The 20,662-nt window shown below is 31.8% G+C and overlaps 1 protein-coding gene across 1 annotated transcript in view; it reads right to left on the bottom strand.

Moving 5' to 3' along the window:
* Positions 1 to 20,662, bottom strand: part of LOC143048749 (diacylglycerol lipase-alpha-like) — a 93,763-nt gene that overhangs the window by 69,066 nt on the left and 4,035 nt on the right. The window contains exons 2-5 of the mRNA XM_076222620.1: positions 14,941 to 15,161; positions 10,266 to 10,367; positions 8,245 to 8,413; positions 3,398 to 3,442 (exon numbers count right to left, since the gene is read on the bottom strand). Coding sequence (XP_076078735.1) covers positions 3,398 to 3,442; positions 8,245 to 8,413; positions 10,266 to 10,367; positions 14,941 to 15,161 — 537 coding nt within the window. The remainder of the gene's footprint in view (positions 1 to 3,397; positions 3,443 to 8,244; positions 8,414 to 10,265; positions 10,368 to 14,940; positions 15,162 to 20,662) is intronic.

The raw sequence follows: 20,662 nt of genomic DNA, 5'->3' as shown, positions 1-20,662 counted from the left end.
GAAGGGTAAGCAGATCCTGCTCCACATGTGGCACCCGTCGTGTTGCTTATGTGATTACAAATCCGGTAAATAGTCTAATTCGGTAGGTCACATTCATGAAAGGGAAGGGGATTGTAGTTACGACGTAAGGAACATATCTGATATCATTTGTGAAACGGTTATTCCATAATGGTCAACCAACTCGTGATGGCGTCCGTAAAATTTACGAAGGGATGATTTCAACTTCACCATTTGGAACTCTTGGTTTAATAGCTTCCTTGTGAGCAGTAACCCTCTATCAAGAAAATCATGATAGGAAATGCAAGCACGGGAATATCGTATCAATTGGGAGATATATACCTTGTATGCAGGTGCTGCTGGAATGTTGCTACTTAGAAATGGAAAGTTCACAATTGGAAAGCTGAAATCATCTCTTTTGTCGTAAAGTTTTGTTTTCAACCGACCCTCATTGTCAATTTCTAGATGTAAGTCAAGATATGAAGCCGACTAACTTATTACTCAGTGGTTGTCTTTGTTATAACTACATTATTCTGTCCTTTGAGGAATTTAATATTCAAATGGCAGATTTTTTCATCATCTTTGACAGTCTATTCAATTTATTCACAAACTATTTTCTGACCCATTAAGAGCGTGACAAACTGTACCAGTCTATTGATGTTAAACTATAAGCAGCTATTTCAGTTGACTACCACTGAACATGCTAAATTGAACAGTGTCTTGATGTTAATAAGGCTGTATTATGATTCTAAATAGATCTGATATAAAGCACATAAAACCAGGCATTCCAAGAAAATGATAATAAACATGTATAAAACCAGGCATTCCAAGAAAATGATAATAAACATGTATACTGTGGATTCATTGATATTAGTTGATATAAGTTTTTTTTAGATTTCTTCTGTAGAGTGAATTTAAGGTTTAAACACTTAATGAAATACAAACTAATTTCACTAACTGTAAATTCAGAAATTATTGCATGCATTTATTATTGCCATTTCTTCATTTTAGACTAACATGCAGTTTTGAGAAAAATCCTGTTTAATTCATATAAAAAATTTCAAAATGCGAGTTTAAATTATTGTGATTATAACCCTGTTGCATTTTTGGCAATAATAAAATCATAGCAATTTCTGAATTTACAGTACTTTGAATAGATTAGTTCAACCGTGAAATTATCTACCCTCAAAGTACCCTAGATACGATTGGTTCAATCATGAAATTATCTACCCTCAAAGTACCCTAGCTATGATTGGTTAAACCATGAAATTATCTACCCTCAAAGTACCCTAGCTACGATTGGTTCAACCATGAAATTATCTACCTTCAAAGTACCCTAGCTACGATTGGTTCAACCATGAAATTATCTACCTTCAACGTACCCTAGCTACGATTGGTTCAACCATGAAATTATCTACCTTCAAAGTACCCTAGCTACGATTGGTTCAACCATGAAATTATCTACCTTCAAAGTACCCTAGCTACGATTGGTTCAACCATGAAATTATCTACCTTCAAAGTACCCTAGCTACGATTGGTTCAACCATGAAATTATCTACCTTCAAAGTACCCTAGCTACGATTGGTTCAACCATGAAATTATCTACCCTCAAAGTACCCTAGCTACGATTGGTTCAACCATGAAATTAGCTACCCTCAAAGTACCCTAGCTACGATTGGCTCAACCATGAAATTAGCTACCCTCAAAGTACCTTAGCTACGATTGGTTCAACCATGAAATTAGCTACTCTCAAAGTACCTTAGCTACGATTAGTTTAACCATGAAATAAGCTACCCTCAAAGTACCCTAGCTACGATTGGTTCAACCATGAAATTAGCTACCCTCAAAGTACCCTAGCTACAATTGGTTCAAACATGAAATTAGCTACCCTCAAAGTACCCTAGCTACGATTGGTTCAACCATGAAATTAGCTACCCTCAAAGTAGCTGAGCTACGATTAGTTTAACCATGAAATTATCTACCCTCAAAGTACCTTTCAATGTTTAATTCAACCATGAAATTATCTACCCTCAAAGTACCTTTCAATGTTTAATTCAACCATGAAATTATCTACCCTCAAAGTACCCTAGCTACGATTGGTTCAACCATTAAATTAGCTACCCTCAAAGTACCCTAGCTACGATTGGTTCAACCATGAAATTAGCTACCCTCAAAGTACCTTAGCTACGATTGGTTCAACCATGAAAATAGCTTCTCTCAAAGTACCTTAGCTACGATTAGTTTAACCATGAAATTATCTACCCTCAAAGTACCTTTCAATGTTTAATTCAACCATGAAATTAGCTACCCTCAAAGTACCCTGAGCTACGATTAGTTCAACCATGAAAATTGATAAATGAATCCACAGTAAGAGAGCTCTGGGTAAAATAACACATATTGTAAATCAACTTATTTCTGTGCTTTTCTCAATTAAAATAAGGCAAGCATAAATGTGTTATAAATGGTTACAAAAATGTACCTTTTACTCATAAACATGCAGAGCTAAATGTGTAAAAAGTATTTTAGGTAAAATAAATTGATTTACAATAAATAGGATGTGACATTACATTAATATTTATGTCATACAAATTATCCCAATCAATAATATATTGGATATTTATAGATCATGATATTTCTAGTTTTGATAGAATTGGCTTGTGGTAGAAATAACGGAAAGAACAAAGGACAAGGATGGTCCATAACCTTTACCCTTTGACCCTTCTGATCATTAAACATCCCATAAGCCTAACCCCTTGATCCTTCAGTTCAGTTACCTTAGCACAGAGCCAAAGTTCAAGTCATAGATATACAATGTTTTTCCCTAAATCGATTTATTTTTGTGCTATCTGCTTTAAATACACCCTTGCCATTTCACTGAATTCTGTAGAAATCATTAGATTTGCTAGGACTAACAGATGGATATACAGATAGCATGTAATAGTATGTAAATAAGAAGATGTGGTATGCGTGCCTATGTCAACCGTCATATCAAAAAGTAAACACAGAGGACTAATTTATATTTTTCAAGTATGGAAAGTACTTTTAGATGATTTGTATAAAGTTCATACTTTAATTTTCAGTGTTACTATAAATGTTATCAGTCTTTTCGGATGTCAAGATTCGTGGATTAATTAATTTTTTGGGGTAACATTTTTTGTGGCTTCAATACATATTACTGTGGTCTCCAGATCCTTGATTTCATGGTTTGGGAAACATCTGCAATCAAGCCTTTAGATAATTTGTATTTTTTGGGGCATTTAAATTCAAGCCATGTTAAATATATGGTTTATATATGTATAAAAAAAAGCTATGTAAAATTATTATAAAGAGATATATATTTTGAATGTTAATGTCAAATCCTTATGTTATTGAGGAATTAAACTGCAACTAAAACTATTACCTTTCCATATCACGGTAACGGAAAATTAACCTCAGAAAACTACTCCTAAAAACAAAGAGAAAACAATAAATATAGCATGGTCTACCAGCATGTTGTACCAACCAACTCATTATCATTTGGACTGGCAAAAGTTATAAAATTGTTATGTATTGAGTCTACTATGTTGTCTGAAGAATATTTTATGCTCCAAATTAAGGTTACAAAATTTAATACATAGAAATTGAATCTAACAAAAAGGAACAGATAATTTCCCTCTGCTCTAAGGTTACAAGAGTGCAATTAATCGTAATGCATTTTCCATAGGGTACCACTAGTGTTCCGTATCTTTTTTCTCGAAGACTACACAAACTAGAGAAAATCGATAGCAGTTCCTGTTACTAGAAATGCCAGTGTTGCATTACAACCAAAAAAATATAGGGTCATGCGGCTCAAATTGACTTAAAATGCAGTTGAAAAAGATCATCTATTTTTTTCGCTTAATGAAAAGGGCATATTTTTAATAGCTCCGACGTGCAGAAATGTAAGATATTTTCTATACTTCGTAAAATGTGAATATGATTTTCGGCAATTTTTAAACCTAAATGGATAAGCTTTCGATTAAATGTTATTCCAATCTTGTATCATCCAATCAGAAGCCGTTTAGGATTCTATTCTGAGTACTGTACTTCAAGAGAAACAATTGACCTAATTATTACAAAAATTGACCTAATAATTAACTCTTCTTAAAGAAGAAGAATTGACCTAATTACCTACTTAACTAGTATAACTGTACTTCAAGAAGTAAAATTGACCTGGTTGGTACAAACACAATATACATAACATAAAACATGAGATTATATTAAAGCTATGTCATTGTACAACAATATCTATAACATGCAGATCTGTAGTAGATTACTCTCATTTATATAAAACTTCAAAGATAATATTTACAATAATATGTTCAAGTATATAAATTCATTTTGTTTAGCTAGAAATTTCAAAACTTTATTCTCTTTGAAAAAAAGTAGTAATAAATTAACACATTTATCAAACAAAATGGTTAGAAGGATAGAAAATATACGAAGGTATAAAGAATTTGAGAAAGATATAAAAAACCAGAAAGTGATATTTTATTTCAAGTTAAGTACTTTGAAGTATCTACAGCCTCTTAGATTCATGCATCTTCATTCAAAGCGAATAGTTATATCTGTAGCACTTATATCAATCATTTGTTACACAATTCCAATACTAAAGCAATGATATCAGTTAGACATTCTATTACTCAAGAGATCATTAGTAGAACATAGTCAGCATCCATGCAGTCAACAGTGTAATGTATAGAGTTGTAGGTAGTTTTCTGAGAGAGATAATATTTCTTATCCTGACAGGGAGGGAAGATATTGAGACAAGGGAAATATAAACGGGAGAAGAATTGTGTTATTAAACTCTGCATTGGCTAAAATGTCATAATAAGTTCAAATATCTTGCCATAATATGCCATTCATCGTCATTCAGGTTTGCTTGAGCTCAACCTTTATATATCTAAACTTACCAACCAATAGCCTACACATAATAACAAATTTTCTTCTAACAGGTCAGTTTAATTTGAATTTATTCTATATGGAGCTATCTTAAAACAATTGTAGAGAATATAAAAATCAACAATATTTAGATTTAGAGATCAACCTGAGCAATATTAGTTTCAACACCTAAATTTGCTTTATATTTCTTTTAAAGTAATTTAAAATTATAATTGTAAAAAATCTATCGTAAAAAGCTTAAAGCACTCATCCCGACCAACTTATATCAGTGCAACTAATGTTAGTTGAAACCAGTTTGTAAACTCTGATTATCTTATATAGGAATACATAAAAGAGTTTATAGAAAATTATAAGAATAACTAGCCAGGAAGTAATGTAGGAAGAACTTAAGGTTTGTAAGTGGATCTTTGTGCATTATTACTGTCTGACTTCACAATCAAAGGTAGACTATCGTCATCTGCTTCTTACAAACATGTGGAATTAACAAAAGAAACTTGTTTTTGGTAAGAAAATCTAATGTCAAAGAAGATTAACATGCTAACAATATTTCCTGAAACAATTTGGCATGACAATACTTCAACAAAAATAGAAGCCATCAACTGAAGATAGCGTATTCTCCTTTGAGTATTGCACTTAAGTCTCCAACCTTGGTTACTACTTTAGTGAAGTCAATAATACAAACCTTGGTTACTACTTTAGTGAAGTCAATGATACACTATATAAAATAAGGAGGTGCGGTATGATTGCCAATGAGACAACTATCAATCACAGAAAAAAATATTATAGATGTAAGCAACGAATCACTGTAAAACATTCAGAAATTATCAATTCATACATTACAGAAAATAATAAAAGGACCAGCTTGACAAAATATGAAACAATTGAATACTGGAAACATTAAAACTGTAGATCGACACAAAGCACTAAAACAATAAAACATTAGATACAAAGAAGGGATCTTAGAGATATCTGCAGTGACTGAAAGCTAGTTCAAAGTCAATTACAGCTAATAAATGAACAATGTTTTTTGTTGGGGAATGTGTTCATGGGACACTATAGATGTCCCTGCTTGCAAATTACTTTATAAAGGGACATAACTCAAGAACAGCAAAAGTTACACTACCCAAATTCGGCAATGTTTCCATTTGTAAAGAGGCATTACTCTAGAAAGGTAAAAGTGACGCTACCATAATTCATCCTTGATCTATGGTAATAAGCATTGTGTTTAATATGTTTGAGACAAACTAAAGTTAAAGAATGGAAACCAATAAGGAGATGATGTATGATTACCATGAGACAACTTTCCATCAAAGTTCACATGAATATATAGATTTATTTCAAGGATCAATACGTTTACATGGATCATATCTAAATTTACTAGCTCTATAAACAACATCACTGTAAAAATGAGGAAGTGATATTCCTCTGAATTAAGATTTCTATATATAAAACTTCAAAAGTAAATCTAATCGATCAAAGAATGTATGGCCAAAGTGAACATAGAGGCTGTCAATAAGGAAATTACTTTTTTGTTTTGTTGAAACAATTTTAAATCTTAAAACATTCAAATACATAAACTTTATATTAATTAACTGTCTATATGTTATAATATGTATCTTAGATTCAATAACCATCTATGCATACCCTAGATCCAATAACTGTTTAATTATAGGTATCATGCAGATACAATTATTACCTTGGTGTTAAATTCTATATGATCTATTGAAAATAATTGATAGATCAATTACAACATCTCCTTATCATTACATAGTGTAGGGATAGAAATAGAAATGATGTATCCAAATTAAATAAACAAGCAAAGTCTTCTTATCTTAAATTTAATTGCATTCTATAAAAGTTGAACGTGTTCCAAACATTCTAAAAGTTTAACAAAATAAAAATTACTTTGTAGATGTTTGTCCCTTGCCTTGTAAAAGAATGTTTGCAAGTTTTTTGTTGAAGAGTAAGGGATTATGAACTGAAAAACCGAGATGCCAGATCCCTTTGTTTTGTTGCAGTTGGTCCCCTCTCTGGCAACACAATAAACAAATTACATCACTCAATCACTTCACTGTCCTCAGTAATAGAAGTTTCCCACAAAAGAAAGTCCGTCCCTAAAAATGGTCACATGGATTTGAAATATTTAGACAGCCAATAAAAGAGTGACCAGGAGAATTAGAATATGGTGTTTAAAACCTGAGCCAATATTTTAATAAGTGACCATGTGCATGCAATTGCTTGTTCAGATGTATAACAACTCTATAAATGTCTGATCAAAATTAAAGAAGGAAAATTAGCTCTCACAATATGGATGGAACAATGCAAGGGATGGAAATTGAACATTTTGTACACTTTTCAAATAAGTTTGTTTCTACATCTAAATATTCCACATGTATCATTAATATTTTACAATTGTTTAAAGATTATCACTTCTTCTAATTGTTAAATTCCAAAGGTATCATTAATATTTTTAAGTTGCTATACTGTTCTTAATTTCTTCTAAATGTTTAATTCCACTGGTATCATCAATATTCTTTGTTATACATTTTAGTCAAATCACTCAGAACACAATCTGCATTGCATTAAAACTATTTTAGTACAATGATATAAAGACCTTTTACCTCCAATAAAACAGCATTACGTCTTGGTTGGAAAAACTTTGTTCAAAACAATATGTAAAAACAAATATAATGTGCTATAAGTTATACATTTATGATGATTGTAATAAATACAATAGGCTTCTAGTGTTCCTTTTTCAAAAATGTGTCACAATTTACAGCTTATTCTATTTATCCAGATACTTTAACTTGACTTAAACCGTGACTTCAGGAATACATGGGTAAACATCATTGAGACAGCAACCCAGAGACATAACCAACAATGACATTTAGAGGTCAAGAGTCAGACATTTGACCTTGACTAAAACCATTAATAAAATGAGACAGCAACCCCAATGACAATAAACAACTAAAAGACAAGTAGTTTAAACTCTATATTCACCAAACTATAACAGAGATGAAGTATATACATATGAAACTAGATCCAACCCAACAAAATCAAAGTTTATTGTTTTTTTTGTTTCATCAACAGCTAGAACACAAACATCAAACTTTTACTAAGGTACATGTGTTTTTATTAAATTTGTATTTGTCTTAATAGTTATAAATGATATTGAAGAGTTCAAAGTAATTTAAGAGATGTAGTTATAGAATGTAAGGCAGAGTTTCCAGCATGTTTTATTTACTATACCTGTTTTAATATCATTTGAGAATGATTACCTTTATCTCAAGTTATGGCAGCCATTGTTTATACTTTAAATGAGATTACCTTTGTCTCCAGTTACGACGACCACTATTTCTTTTATTTCGTTTCGTTTTCTCCTTCAGACTTTCCTGGAATCTCTTCATTTTGACCCACTTCCTACCAGCAATGTCATATGTACACCATGTAGATATTATTATAGACAACATTACTATCCAGTTAATAACAATTATAGCTGAAAAGTAAGAAAAATTTATCAGGATATAGTTATGATACTGTTGTCAGGTCATTAAAGATGGCATATTTTGGTATTAATATTGATTCATGCATAAGGTCTTTGAATCAGAAATAAACACATTCATACTAAATCCAGTTGCTGACATGATACAGGTTATGTTCTTCTCATACTGACATGATGCAGGTTATGTTCTTCTCATACTGACATGATGCAGGTTATGTTCTTCTCATACTGACATGATGCAGGTTATGTTCTTCTCATACTGACATGATGCAGGTTATGTTCTTCTCATACTGACATGATACAGGTTATGTTCTTCTCATACGGACATGATGCAGGTTATGTTTTTCTCATACGGACATGATACAGGTTATGTTCTGCTCATACGGACATGATGCAGGTTATGTTCTTCTCATACGGACATGATGCAGGTTATGTTCTTCTCATACGGACATGATGCAGGTTATGTTCTTCTCATACGGACATGATGCAGGTTATGTTCTGCTCATACGGACATGATACAGGTTATGTTCTGCTCATACGGACATGATACAGGTTATGTTCTGCTCATACTGACATGATACAGGTTATGTTCTTCTCATACTGACATGATGCAGGTTATGTTCTTCTCATACTGACATGATGCAGGTTATGTTCTTCTCATACTGACATGATACAGGTTATGTTCTTCTCATACTGACATGATGCAGGTTATGTTCTTCTCATACTGACATGATGCAGGTTATGTTCTTCTCATACTGACATGATGCAGGTTATGTTCTGCTCATACGGACATGATACAGGTTATGTTCTGCTCATACGGACATGATACAGGTTATGTTCTGCTCATACGGACATGATACAGGTTATGTTCTGCTCATACTGACATGATACAGGTTATGTTCTTCTCATACTGACATGATACAGGTTATGTTCTTCTCATACTGACATGATACAGGTTATGTTCTTCTCATATATTTTGTGACAATATGATACAAAACCCCTAATGGGAGTGATTGTGCTGGATTTTCATATGATGTAGACATAATCTTTCAATTAGTTTAATAAGGTCTGGAGCTGGCATGTCAGTAACTGCTAGTAGTCCTTTGTTTATTTATGTACCATTGTCATTTTGCTTAGTTTCTATTTTACCTATTCTGACACCAGACTCTGACTTCTTTTATTATGTGGTTATTGCTTGTTTTTTCTACATTGGCAAGAGGTAAAGGGTGAAAGTTGTGTCTGTCCCAATTCACAAGCCTCTGGCCTTTGTTAGTCTTGTATAATTTTTAATAGTTCATTAATATTTTAGAGTTTAGTATGTTGTTTAGGGACCAGCTGAAGGTCTGCTGGGTGCTATATTTTCTCACAGTTTTGATAACCCATTACTGGCTTTCAGCTGTTTTCTGCTCTTTGGTCAGGTTACTGTCTCTGATACTTTCCTCATTTTCAATCTCAATTTTATTTTGAAATGTACATACAAAATTTTGAAGTGAAGATCTTGACATAAATCATCACTAATGCTATATATGATAGTGTCTCATAAGTCAGTATTTATGGCTGGATATTGATTGTTTTATGTGTAAATATTATAATTGTTGTATATGTTTTATGGCAATCAATATGTGACACTTTAATAAACAAATTTATATATATATTATATAAATATCAAAACTTTGTGTAATTTCATAAGAATTATTCTTAAGCATAAAAACATAGGATACTTAGTATGATCAACAAGTGTATGATCTTACCTGGAGCTTAACATAGAGTGAACAAACCTGGAGCTTAACATAGAGTGAACAACACCTCTTTTAATAAAGTGATTTATGACACATTAAATAATTACCTAAAGCAGCTTTCTTAGGAGACTCTGATTTACAGCTCTGGTAATGTTTGACTAGCCATAAAATACCAACTATCTGCCAGGAAAACTCAAACAGAAGAACAACTGAAAAGGTCAATAAATAACATGTATAAAACATAAAGGACCACAAGCTAAACATACATAATACATTTACAAAGATATATTTTTTCAAGTCCATGAGAACTTTGCTGGAATCAAAATTACTGTTATGAGAAATATCTGTATCTTATTCCATCTGTTTGCATTCAGGATTTAGTTTACCCTGTAGGATCGACTGATACAGGTGGATTAAGTATGATTCTTATTTCTTCTTCCCTTGTCTGTTCTGAAGAATAAATTTCTGTCCATTTTATTGATTTTGAAATTAGATCAATACTTAATACAATTAGTACATAGATATGAATTTTTAGCCAAAGTAGAAATTTTTGCAGCCTGCATCTCCTGTGTATTGAACTTTGACTTAAATGGGTTCAAATGATATTTGTTTGTCATGCCTTTATTCTTAAAATCTTGTTTTAGAATTTTTAATTTTTCACCAACATATCTTAATTCATCCACAGAATTTTTCATAAAACTTAGTTTTTTTCCACACAAAGACCAGTGCATAGGCTTATTTCATTAATAATAATTTCATGATTAAGTATCCTTCTTTTTTCTAATTAAGACGAATGAAGAACTCTACAAAACACAAATAATTGTTTTGCTGTCCGTCATACAGATCTCCTTAACAGTGAATTCCAAATCAATTACAGAACACAGAGATTGTAAACACCAATACTAATATGTGTAAAAACATTCAATTTATCCTGGAAAATCAATTACTGAATGGAGAACATTGAACATCATGCCAACTTTAAATGACATTTCAGTTTCAATTTTGTAGATCAAGTGTAAATGAGGACAGAAACCACATTAAAACTTTCATGTTTTGCCAATAACTCAGTATAGAAGTTTTGTCTGCAAGCTTTTCTTTTTTTACATCATCTCCGAGTGAGTTAGGTTGTGTTTCCCTGAGGTAAAATAAAACTATTTAACTATAAGTATCAACTGAAGATCAGGTTTAAGTAATTGGAAGTGATCTTCAGCAAGGTTAGTAAGTTTAACGTATAGCAAGACTCAAAGCAAAATTAAAGAATTGAACAGGAAAAGAGCACTTCAACCTTATTTTCAAGGGAAGATTGAAATGTTATTGATAATCGATGAAGAACTTTGGTGGGACAGTTTTAACCTTTAACAGACATAGAGACATCAGCATTGATAATCCCCTACCTCCATTTCCCAATGGGATCAGAAACTCATATCAAAAGTATCAATTGTTGCAGCCTTTATAAAAAAGTATTTTTATATAAATAAGGCCGTTAGTTTTCTTGTTTGAATTGTTTTACATTGTTATTTTGGGGCCTTTCATAGCTGACTATGCGGTATGGGCTATGCTCACTGTTGAAGGCTGTACGGTGACCAATAGTTGTTAATTTCTGTGTCATTTTGGTCTCTTGTGGAGAGTTGTCTCATTGGCAATCATACCACATCTTCTTTTTTATATTTATAAAAATACTATCTCAAAATTTGTCATTTTTCCTCAAATTATTGTGTTACACAAAAAATGTTTTTACAAACAGTCATAAACAAACATATGCCATCACAAAACCTCTTGCTGATATCCCCTCAAAGTTGTGTTGGGGATAACGACTAAATACATAATCAAATAAAACCAAAGATTTGTATTCCAATCAAATGTCAAGTCTGAAACATCATTCAAATAATCAAGATCTAATTTGGTTTTCCACAATGCTTCAATTTAAGTCCATAAGCAGTAAAATGATAAACACTCAATAAAACTTGATGAAACCAACAGAGTCGTGTAATTAGTTTTAATTGATTATAGAACTGTGTAATTGGTAGTAATTGATTAATGACCTAACTAGTGAGAACAGATGTCATTTTATTTCAAGGTCAATACATCACTTAAGACCATCAATCAATGATTTGATGCAATGGAATCTTAAAATTGTAGATATGAATGTGGTGTAATGTGTATCAATATATAATAAATACTGTCATTTTTTAATGTAAATGATACTGAATAAAATATTCCTCTGCATGAAGATATTTTCTAAGTAAAAGACTAAAAGTATTACTAATAAATGAAGTACATTGTACACTGAGATTTCTTTTTTTTCTCTCAAAAATTTGATTCACTGTAAGAATCTACTGGTTGATTGATTTTCAAGATTTCCAGCCACTTTATGTCAGTATAAAAGATTGAAGAAGCTGGGGTGGAGTACTCAGAGAGGACTATATGGACCTCTGACAGGAAAAATTGAAATCTTAGTTCAAAAAGATTAGTACAAATTTACTAGAGTAATATGCTCCTGCCAAGGACACCATGCAAACTCATAACCCCAGTGCTTACTCCAAGACAATATATGTCAGATATATCAGTAAATAGAACAAAAGTGAAAATATCAATACTCACTGATTCTAATAAATCACATTCCACATTTCAATTCTCAATTTTAATAAATTCATTTTTTATTGAACATTGTTGAAACAAAGAGATACAATTAACAAGTTTTAGCAACTGAAAAATTCTGCAAATTTTGCGGAGACATAGTACTTAGAAGATGAAGTGCACTTCCTTTTATATTGTCCCCTATACAAAAATCTTCACTTCCTTTTATATTGTCCCCTATACAAAAATCTTCACTTCCTTTTATATTGTCCCCTATACAAAAATCTTCACTTCCTTTTATATTGTCCCCTATACAAAAATCTTCAAGAGAAGTTTAATATTTTCAATCTGATTAAAGATGATTGCAAATCCGTATTTCTTAATTAATCCAAATAATTTGGTTCATGCCAAACAAATATTGTATTTCTATTTCACTTTGTATCCATCTGTTGAGTTGAGTCTTTTTCAACTGATTTGTATAGTTTGTTCTTGTGTTGAACTGTCACACCACTGTCTCAGATTATGGAAGGGTTGGGATCCCACTATAATTATGTATGTGCCTGTTCCAAGTCTGTTTCTTTTTCACTTGTTATAAATGTTTCATGTTTTATTTACATAAATTGTCATGTTTTATCTACATAAATTGTCATGTTGTTCATTTCATTCATGTACACTGGGATTACACAATGTCATATTAATTATATGTACTTTATCCAATCAAATATTTGATTCAATTTGATTAAATTAGATTTCATAAAAAAAAAACATCAGCAAAATATATATTTCATTATAAATCTTTCTTTCAAGTTTAGTTTCTCAATGACAATTTTATAAAAAGTCACATCAAAAGAGTTCTGGTAAAATTAGACCATTCACCAACCTTTCTGGATTTGAAATTTGAAAGGGCACAAAAATGCAAGAATCATTATTAGGTCTCTAAAAGTGTAATTTTTCCCACTTTTTTACTGTGGGACCCCTCTAAAAGTTTCTGGAATAAATCATGCTGTTTATGTGATGTTATCACTAACACAAAATACTTAATGGAGACCATGCTTTTATAAACAAAGTCAGTGGTCTTGTGACGGTCTTGATTGTGGGAAGGAGGAGGGTTCAAACCAATAGAATAAGTTTCATTTGTATACATTTTGTTTTGTGCCAGTTAATTATTGTATGCATTATTCCATGTTTCTTTACACACTATTATTAACAACCAAAAATGGAGAGAAAAAAGAGAATCCAAGTGTTTCATGATCGTTAATATAACTGATGTATAACCAAATGTATAAGTACTCTAGACTTGTAATTGGAGTTTAATGTGAAATTTTCTCATAACTTTTTCTCACCACTCATAGGAATAAAACTTTTCCCTAGAATCTGTTCCTGTTTATTGGGTTTTCTAATTATTGCAACAGGAACTGTTACATTGAACAAATGCAAAGTATTTTCTGTGGAGTTCGTTCAGTGCAAAAAACTTGAAATTTCTCCTTGAAAAACCAGGAATTCAAAACTTGGGATCCCGCTAACATGTTTAACCCTGCCACATTATTTACGTATGTGCCTGTCCCAAGTCAGGAGCCTGTAATTCAGTGGTTGTCGTTTGTTTATGTGTTACATATTTATTTTTCGTTCATTTTTTTATATAAATAAGGCCGTTAGTTTTCTCGTTTGAATTGTTTTACGTTGTCTTATCAGGGCCTATTATAGCTGCATACTATGCGGTATGGGCTTTGCTCATTGTTGAAGGCCGTACGGTGACCTATAGTTGTTAATGTCTGTGTCAGTTTGGTCTTTTGTGGATAGTTGTCTCATTGGCAATCATACCACATCTTCTTTTTTATAAACAGATACAGATTCTTGGGAAGAGTTTTGTATCCTATATAGATATAAATTATTTATTTGTTAAAGACTTTCCAATTTCAACAGCAATCTTATTCTCGGAATAACCATTACCCTTAACATTGTCTAATCATTTATTTGTGAAAATTTATCAATGTATTTCATATTTAAATCACATTAATACAAAAGTTCTATCTTCTTTGATAACAATTAAGAATTTGTTTGTTGTCATTTTTTAAAGGAGACATATATCTGTATAAAAACAGATGCTAAGACCAGCAGATGGATGTGTTTGATCTAGGAATGTATAATACTGTACAGATTTTTCCACAATGGAAACCATTTCCATACCAATAAAGATATACTAACCTAATTTAGTATAAAGAAGATACTGCATACAATCTCTAGGCTCAGCATGTAGAATGGTTCCTCTTAAACTGACCCAGAAAATAATTACTTCTATCACTATGGCAACAGATATCATAACAAGGTAACCAAGGAGATAGTTCTTTAGGTTAACAAGTCCAACAGAGCAGGTCTTTGCTGGCTCAAAATCTACAACTCCAAGTATAACAGCCAATACTATTTCCCTGGAAAATAATTTAAAAAAAAGTTGTCAGACTACCATTAAAACCATTCATTTGAAAGTACATAAATGTATAATACATGTACAAAAAAGGATAATAGGCAACCTTGAAGTGACCTGAGTACAATTGGTACCTTGAAGTGACCTGAGTACAATTGGTACCTTGAAGTGACCTGAGTACAATTGGTACCTTGAAGTGACCTGAGTATAATTGGTACCTTGAAGTGACCTGAGTACAATTGGTAAGAAGTAACCTTGAAGTGACCTGAGTACAATTGGTTAGAAGTAACCTTGAAATACAAAGCCTTTCTGTCACTGTTATTAAACATCTTCTTCACTTTGTCTTATGTTATTGTTTCTCCATTGTTGATATTTGTAGCTGTATGTCAAATTTAAATGGAGGTACAACAGTTAATATTAAAACGTAAGAAGGCAAAACATTTATACATTTTGTATCTGCATTTTAAGAAAAGTACTTTTACTTTGTTTTCAATTATATAGTGACTATATTCCTTGAAAAAAAAGTACTTCTTTGATGTTTAATTAAAAGCATGTTTATATACTTTGGCATCAATAACCTTGAGTCGGTTTCACAAGAATTCGTAAGTTGTTTTGTGAAACTGACTCCTGGGCATAAATATGTATGCTACCCATTTTAGCTTATAAAACAAATTGAAAGTACTTGGGAAAAAAGCCCGGTGTAATATTTCCTTAAGCCCATATTTAGATGACTTATACCAGTAAAATCAATTAATACATGAAATTTTTCATAAAATACTTATCCACAAGGACAATTTTTTTTATCATACTATCTGTTGTATAATCAATTAACCTAATTTGACCACAATTGTAATATAAATATTAAAACTGGAGACATATCATCACCAATCAATAGCTTCTGTGGAAGGAAGGATATTCTATATGACTATACTCAGAAACGCAAGTAACACACCAATTCTTCAAAGACGTTGTAGTATCACACATTCTTGCTTTGGTTAAAATTAGGCAAAACTCTAGTATATTCTTATCCTAACCTTGATTTTATCCACAATTTGCAGATAATTTCTTGTCAAGGGGGGAAAAAATTAAAAAAAATTAAAAGAGATGGTGTGTTTGTTTTGTGGTTGAGTATATTCCAGATTACCATCAGGTGAGAGTGTTTATTTTTCTCACCTCAAATCTGGTTACACTGACTTAGATCAATAAATACATCATTAATCGTGATTCATTCAAAAAATAACAATGCTTAAATTTACAAAAATCAAATATCAGCTAACTCATCCGTGCATCATTAAAAAAAATCCATCATAACTGAAAGCTCTTGTCTCAAGATGCTATATATGGTTTAGTGTATTCTCCTCAGAAACTAACAAAACCTTTAAATAGACTTATTAAAAGGGGATATAGTTACGATACTGTTGTCAGGTCATTAAAGATTGCATATTTTGGCTTTAACATTGATTCACTGATAGGGTCTTTGAATCGGAACTAAACACATTTATTTCTAAAAAAACAGTTGTTGGCATGACACGGGTTATGTTCTTCTCATATATTTTATGATAGTATGATACTAAACCCCTAACGGGAGGGATTGTACCTGATATTCATATGATGAAGACATAATCTTTCAATCAGTTTAATTGAGGTCTGGAGCTGGCATGTCAGTTAACTGCTAGTAGTCTGTTGTTATTTATGTATTATTGTCATTTTATTTATTTTCTTTTGTTACATCTTTTGACATCAGACTCGGACTTCTCTTGAACTGAATTTTAATGTGCGTATTGTTATTGTTTTACTTTTCTACATTGGCTAGAGGTATAGGGGGAGGGTTGAGATCTCATAAACATGTTTAACCCCGCCGCAATTTTGCGCCTGTCCCAAGTCAGGAGCCTCTGGCCTTTGTTAGTCTTGTATGATTTTAAATTTTAGTTTCTTGTGTATAATTCGGAGTTTAGTATGACGTCCATTATCACTGTACTATTATGCATATTTTAGGGGCCAGCTGAAGGACACCTACGGGTGCGGGAATTCTCGCTACATTGAAGACCCATTGGTTGCCTTCGGCTGTTGTTTGCTCTATGGTCGGGTGGTTGTCGCTTTGACATATTCACCATTTCCTTTCTCAATTTTAACCCTTCTTAACAAATTTGTCTAAATGCATGTACAAAATGTCTATTACATGTACTTACAATAGTCAATAACAGATTAGTGACCACAAATAATACTGCAGATTCATTTATATATTTGTTGAATACAAATTTTTGTGGATTTTGTGGGTAAAGGAGACCACGAATTTAAATGTTCAACGAAATCCAAATTTTCTAAAGGAATGTACATTTATGCAGACTTTGCCAAAGCAATGATATTAAATATCAACGAAAGTGAAAGTTTTCCTCACTTTTACCTTATGTTTGCATTGGTACTATTTGGATCTCAAATCAAAAGTAAGGAAATCAAGAATCTGTTTAAATTTTGATAAATGACTTTTAAAAGCTTTTGAAGTCTTATATTAAAAAAAAAATGGGTGTTATGGGGCAAAATATATTACCCTGTATTAGGCCTAAATTAATATATTCTTTGTTTCCCCAATCCCGACCGTGCCAAGCCCATGCAGCGACCAAGCATTAAAAAATGAGCGAGTGAGAGATTTAATTTTAATTAGATTGTTGCGCTCCACTCTTGTGTGCTCTTATTTTAATTAAAGAAACCCTTAAAATCAAAAGTGATATCAATTTTTCCTCAAACCTGTTTATAATAATATCCCTGGATGAATTGTTAGCATTAATATTAAATGAAAATAACTCTTAGAGCAAATCAATCAAAATCATCGGAATCAACAGTAAACATTTATCACTGCTGAATGATTTTCACCGTATGATTCGTCTTGTCAAGAACCATTCAAAACAAAATGTCCTTTATCAAATGACTCACGTATCATTAAATTTCTAATCAATCAGGCTGAATTTGTTATGGTATTTGAATTGATTTATTAATAGATTAGTTAATGAATGAAATATTTCCAATCATTCATGTAAACAATTAAGTGATAGTTACTACATTAAATAACTGGACAAACAGTAATTTGTGAATCAATCAGTCTAGGCAATAAATACACGGGTGTCATTCGGTTTATCGAGAGAAATGATCGTGAAAGAATATCTAACGGCGGTCAAGTATTGAGAGACGATCGTGAAAGTTCTGGTAACGGATCGTGAAAGACATTTAATGTACATTCTAGTTCAGAATCTTTGAAAAAATGGCTTAATTTTCAAAACGCGGAAAAAATCCGAACAAAAAAATATGTCTGTCAAAATGGTTTAACTTCCTCAACATAACTGTGAAAGAAGATAAAGAAAATATGAAGTGCTTTTTGAAAAAACACAAAAGGCGCAATGCGTGTCTATGAAATTAATTGCAAATAACACGCTTTTTGTACCTATAATGGTCATATTTCAGAATATCATGATATATTTGAAATTTGTTCTTTGGTGTATCTGATAGTACAGTGAAATTAAAGTATGTTCTTCCCTTAAAAGCGTTAATTTGTTTATGAAAACCTTGAATTTGTTGAATTTCCATCAAACTTGATCGTGAAAGATCAGGCTACGTATTATTTTGATCGTGAAAGAAAATGCGTGACCAGACTTAATACTAGTAATCAGAAATCAGTATTTCTTTTACCATTTGATAAACCTGCAACTGGTTGAAGCCTGTAACTATTTTGATAAGGATGAACATTAAAGCTATTATTTTTTTTTTCTATTCAACACTTTACCTCGAAAGTTAAAAATAAACAACAACTAAAAACGTGTCTAAATAAGTGTGAAAGATTCAGCTCTGTGAATCGGTCTAGTGCAATTCAGGCAGACCGACACTATTTATCCAATAATAAGGATATGCAACGTTTAAACCAAAATGTTATCCATCAATCAAAAAATTACAGCAAAAACGGCATCTTTCATGTGTAATTTGAGATTGAACGATAACCAACATTTTGTGCAACAGTACTTTCTTAAGTTCTTTATACACAACGCAGATGTGGATTGCTTTAACTATATACTACAGACTGTAGAATACCAGATCGCAAATGCTGTAATGCTTTACTTATGATAGTATATTTGTTTATAACGTCTATAATATCAAGGGTTTTACTAGAAGTGTCAAATGCGCTTAAGATTGTCATTGGTTCATAAAAAGAGGTCAAGGTCAGATGAACCATGCCATACAGATCTCTACAAATATCCCGTACACCAAATAAATGTGTTCCGATCCTTACAGTGCCTTAGAAACTGACAAATGTAAAAGTTATGCTTGGTCAATTAATTCGGAACATAAGGTCAAAAGTATATGAACCCTGACCGACAGCCAGACATAGACATCTTACTATCATTCAATATATCAATTGACATCACCATTGTCATATATGAAACATGCAGATAGACATGTATACCATACACGAAATACCTTGGCGCTACAAGCATTAAGGTATATAACCAAAAGGACAAACAACATAAAACAAACATTGCCGAATGATGCATGATAATGAGTTCGATGTCAGTTGAAACCTTGCAGAAGTCGAAAATGTACACCTTACAATCATAACAACAACACTGGATTGTTTTTTCGGCGTTTTGTCACCCATTGTCTTTTATTATTGCCGTATTGTTATTTCTTTTTCTTTTCATTTTCTGAAAATATTAATACTTTGAAATGCTTAAACCTATTGAGGATGTTGACCTATCTAGCTTTTCTCAATACCAATAACAAATATTAATTATCATATAATTGAAGAATAATTTGAACGTCTTCGTAGCATCAGATCTTTCACGATCCTTTTCACGATCTTCAAAAATGCGGTACGTCATCTTTCACGATCCGAAAAATCAATTTTGTGTAAATTGTTCTTTATTTACCAAGTTTCAGATTATATTTATACAAAATAACTATGAGAACCATTTGATTAATTCAAATAGAATGCCCTTACTCGGATAAAAGTAGTTTATCTAGTCGAATTTGTGAAAAAAAATCGTGTTTGTTTACATTTTTTATGTCATTGAAATGTCGAGAAGCAATCTGCCTTTTGTTGTTTTGTAAAAACTATGTACTTTTGAAATTGGATATTCTCACATACTGATCATAATGTTAAACCATTTTGACAGACAGTTTTATTTTGTCGTAAATTTGTCTGTGTAATTAATTAAATTAGAATATTTACTGATCTTTCACATGTCCTCTCGATTAAATGTCTTTCACGATCCGTTACCAGAACTTTCACGATCGTCTCTCAATACTTGACCGCCGTTAGATATTCTTTCACGATCATTTCTCTCGATAAACCGAATGACACCCGTGAAATAGCAATATTATCATAATGTTTCTAAATGAAGTAATGATAAAAAGGGCAATCAGTGAATGGCCACTAATGGATGAAGAGGAGCCATGTTAAGGACAGATAACTAACCAAACTGTTGTATCTGGATGCTGAGGATGTATTAAAGAACAGCC

The sequence above is a fragment of the Mytilus galloprovincialis genome, chromosome 10 (genome assembly GCF_965363235.1).
Source record: "Mytilus galloprovincialis chromosome 10, xbMytGall1.hap1.1, whole genome shotgun sequence".
NCBI lineage: Eukaryota > Metazoa > Mollusca > Bivalvia > Mytilida > Mytilidae > Mytilus > Mytilus galloprovincialis.
This window is presented reverse-complemented; position numbering and strand designations above follow the sequence as displayed.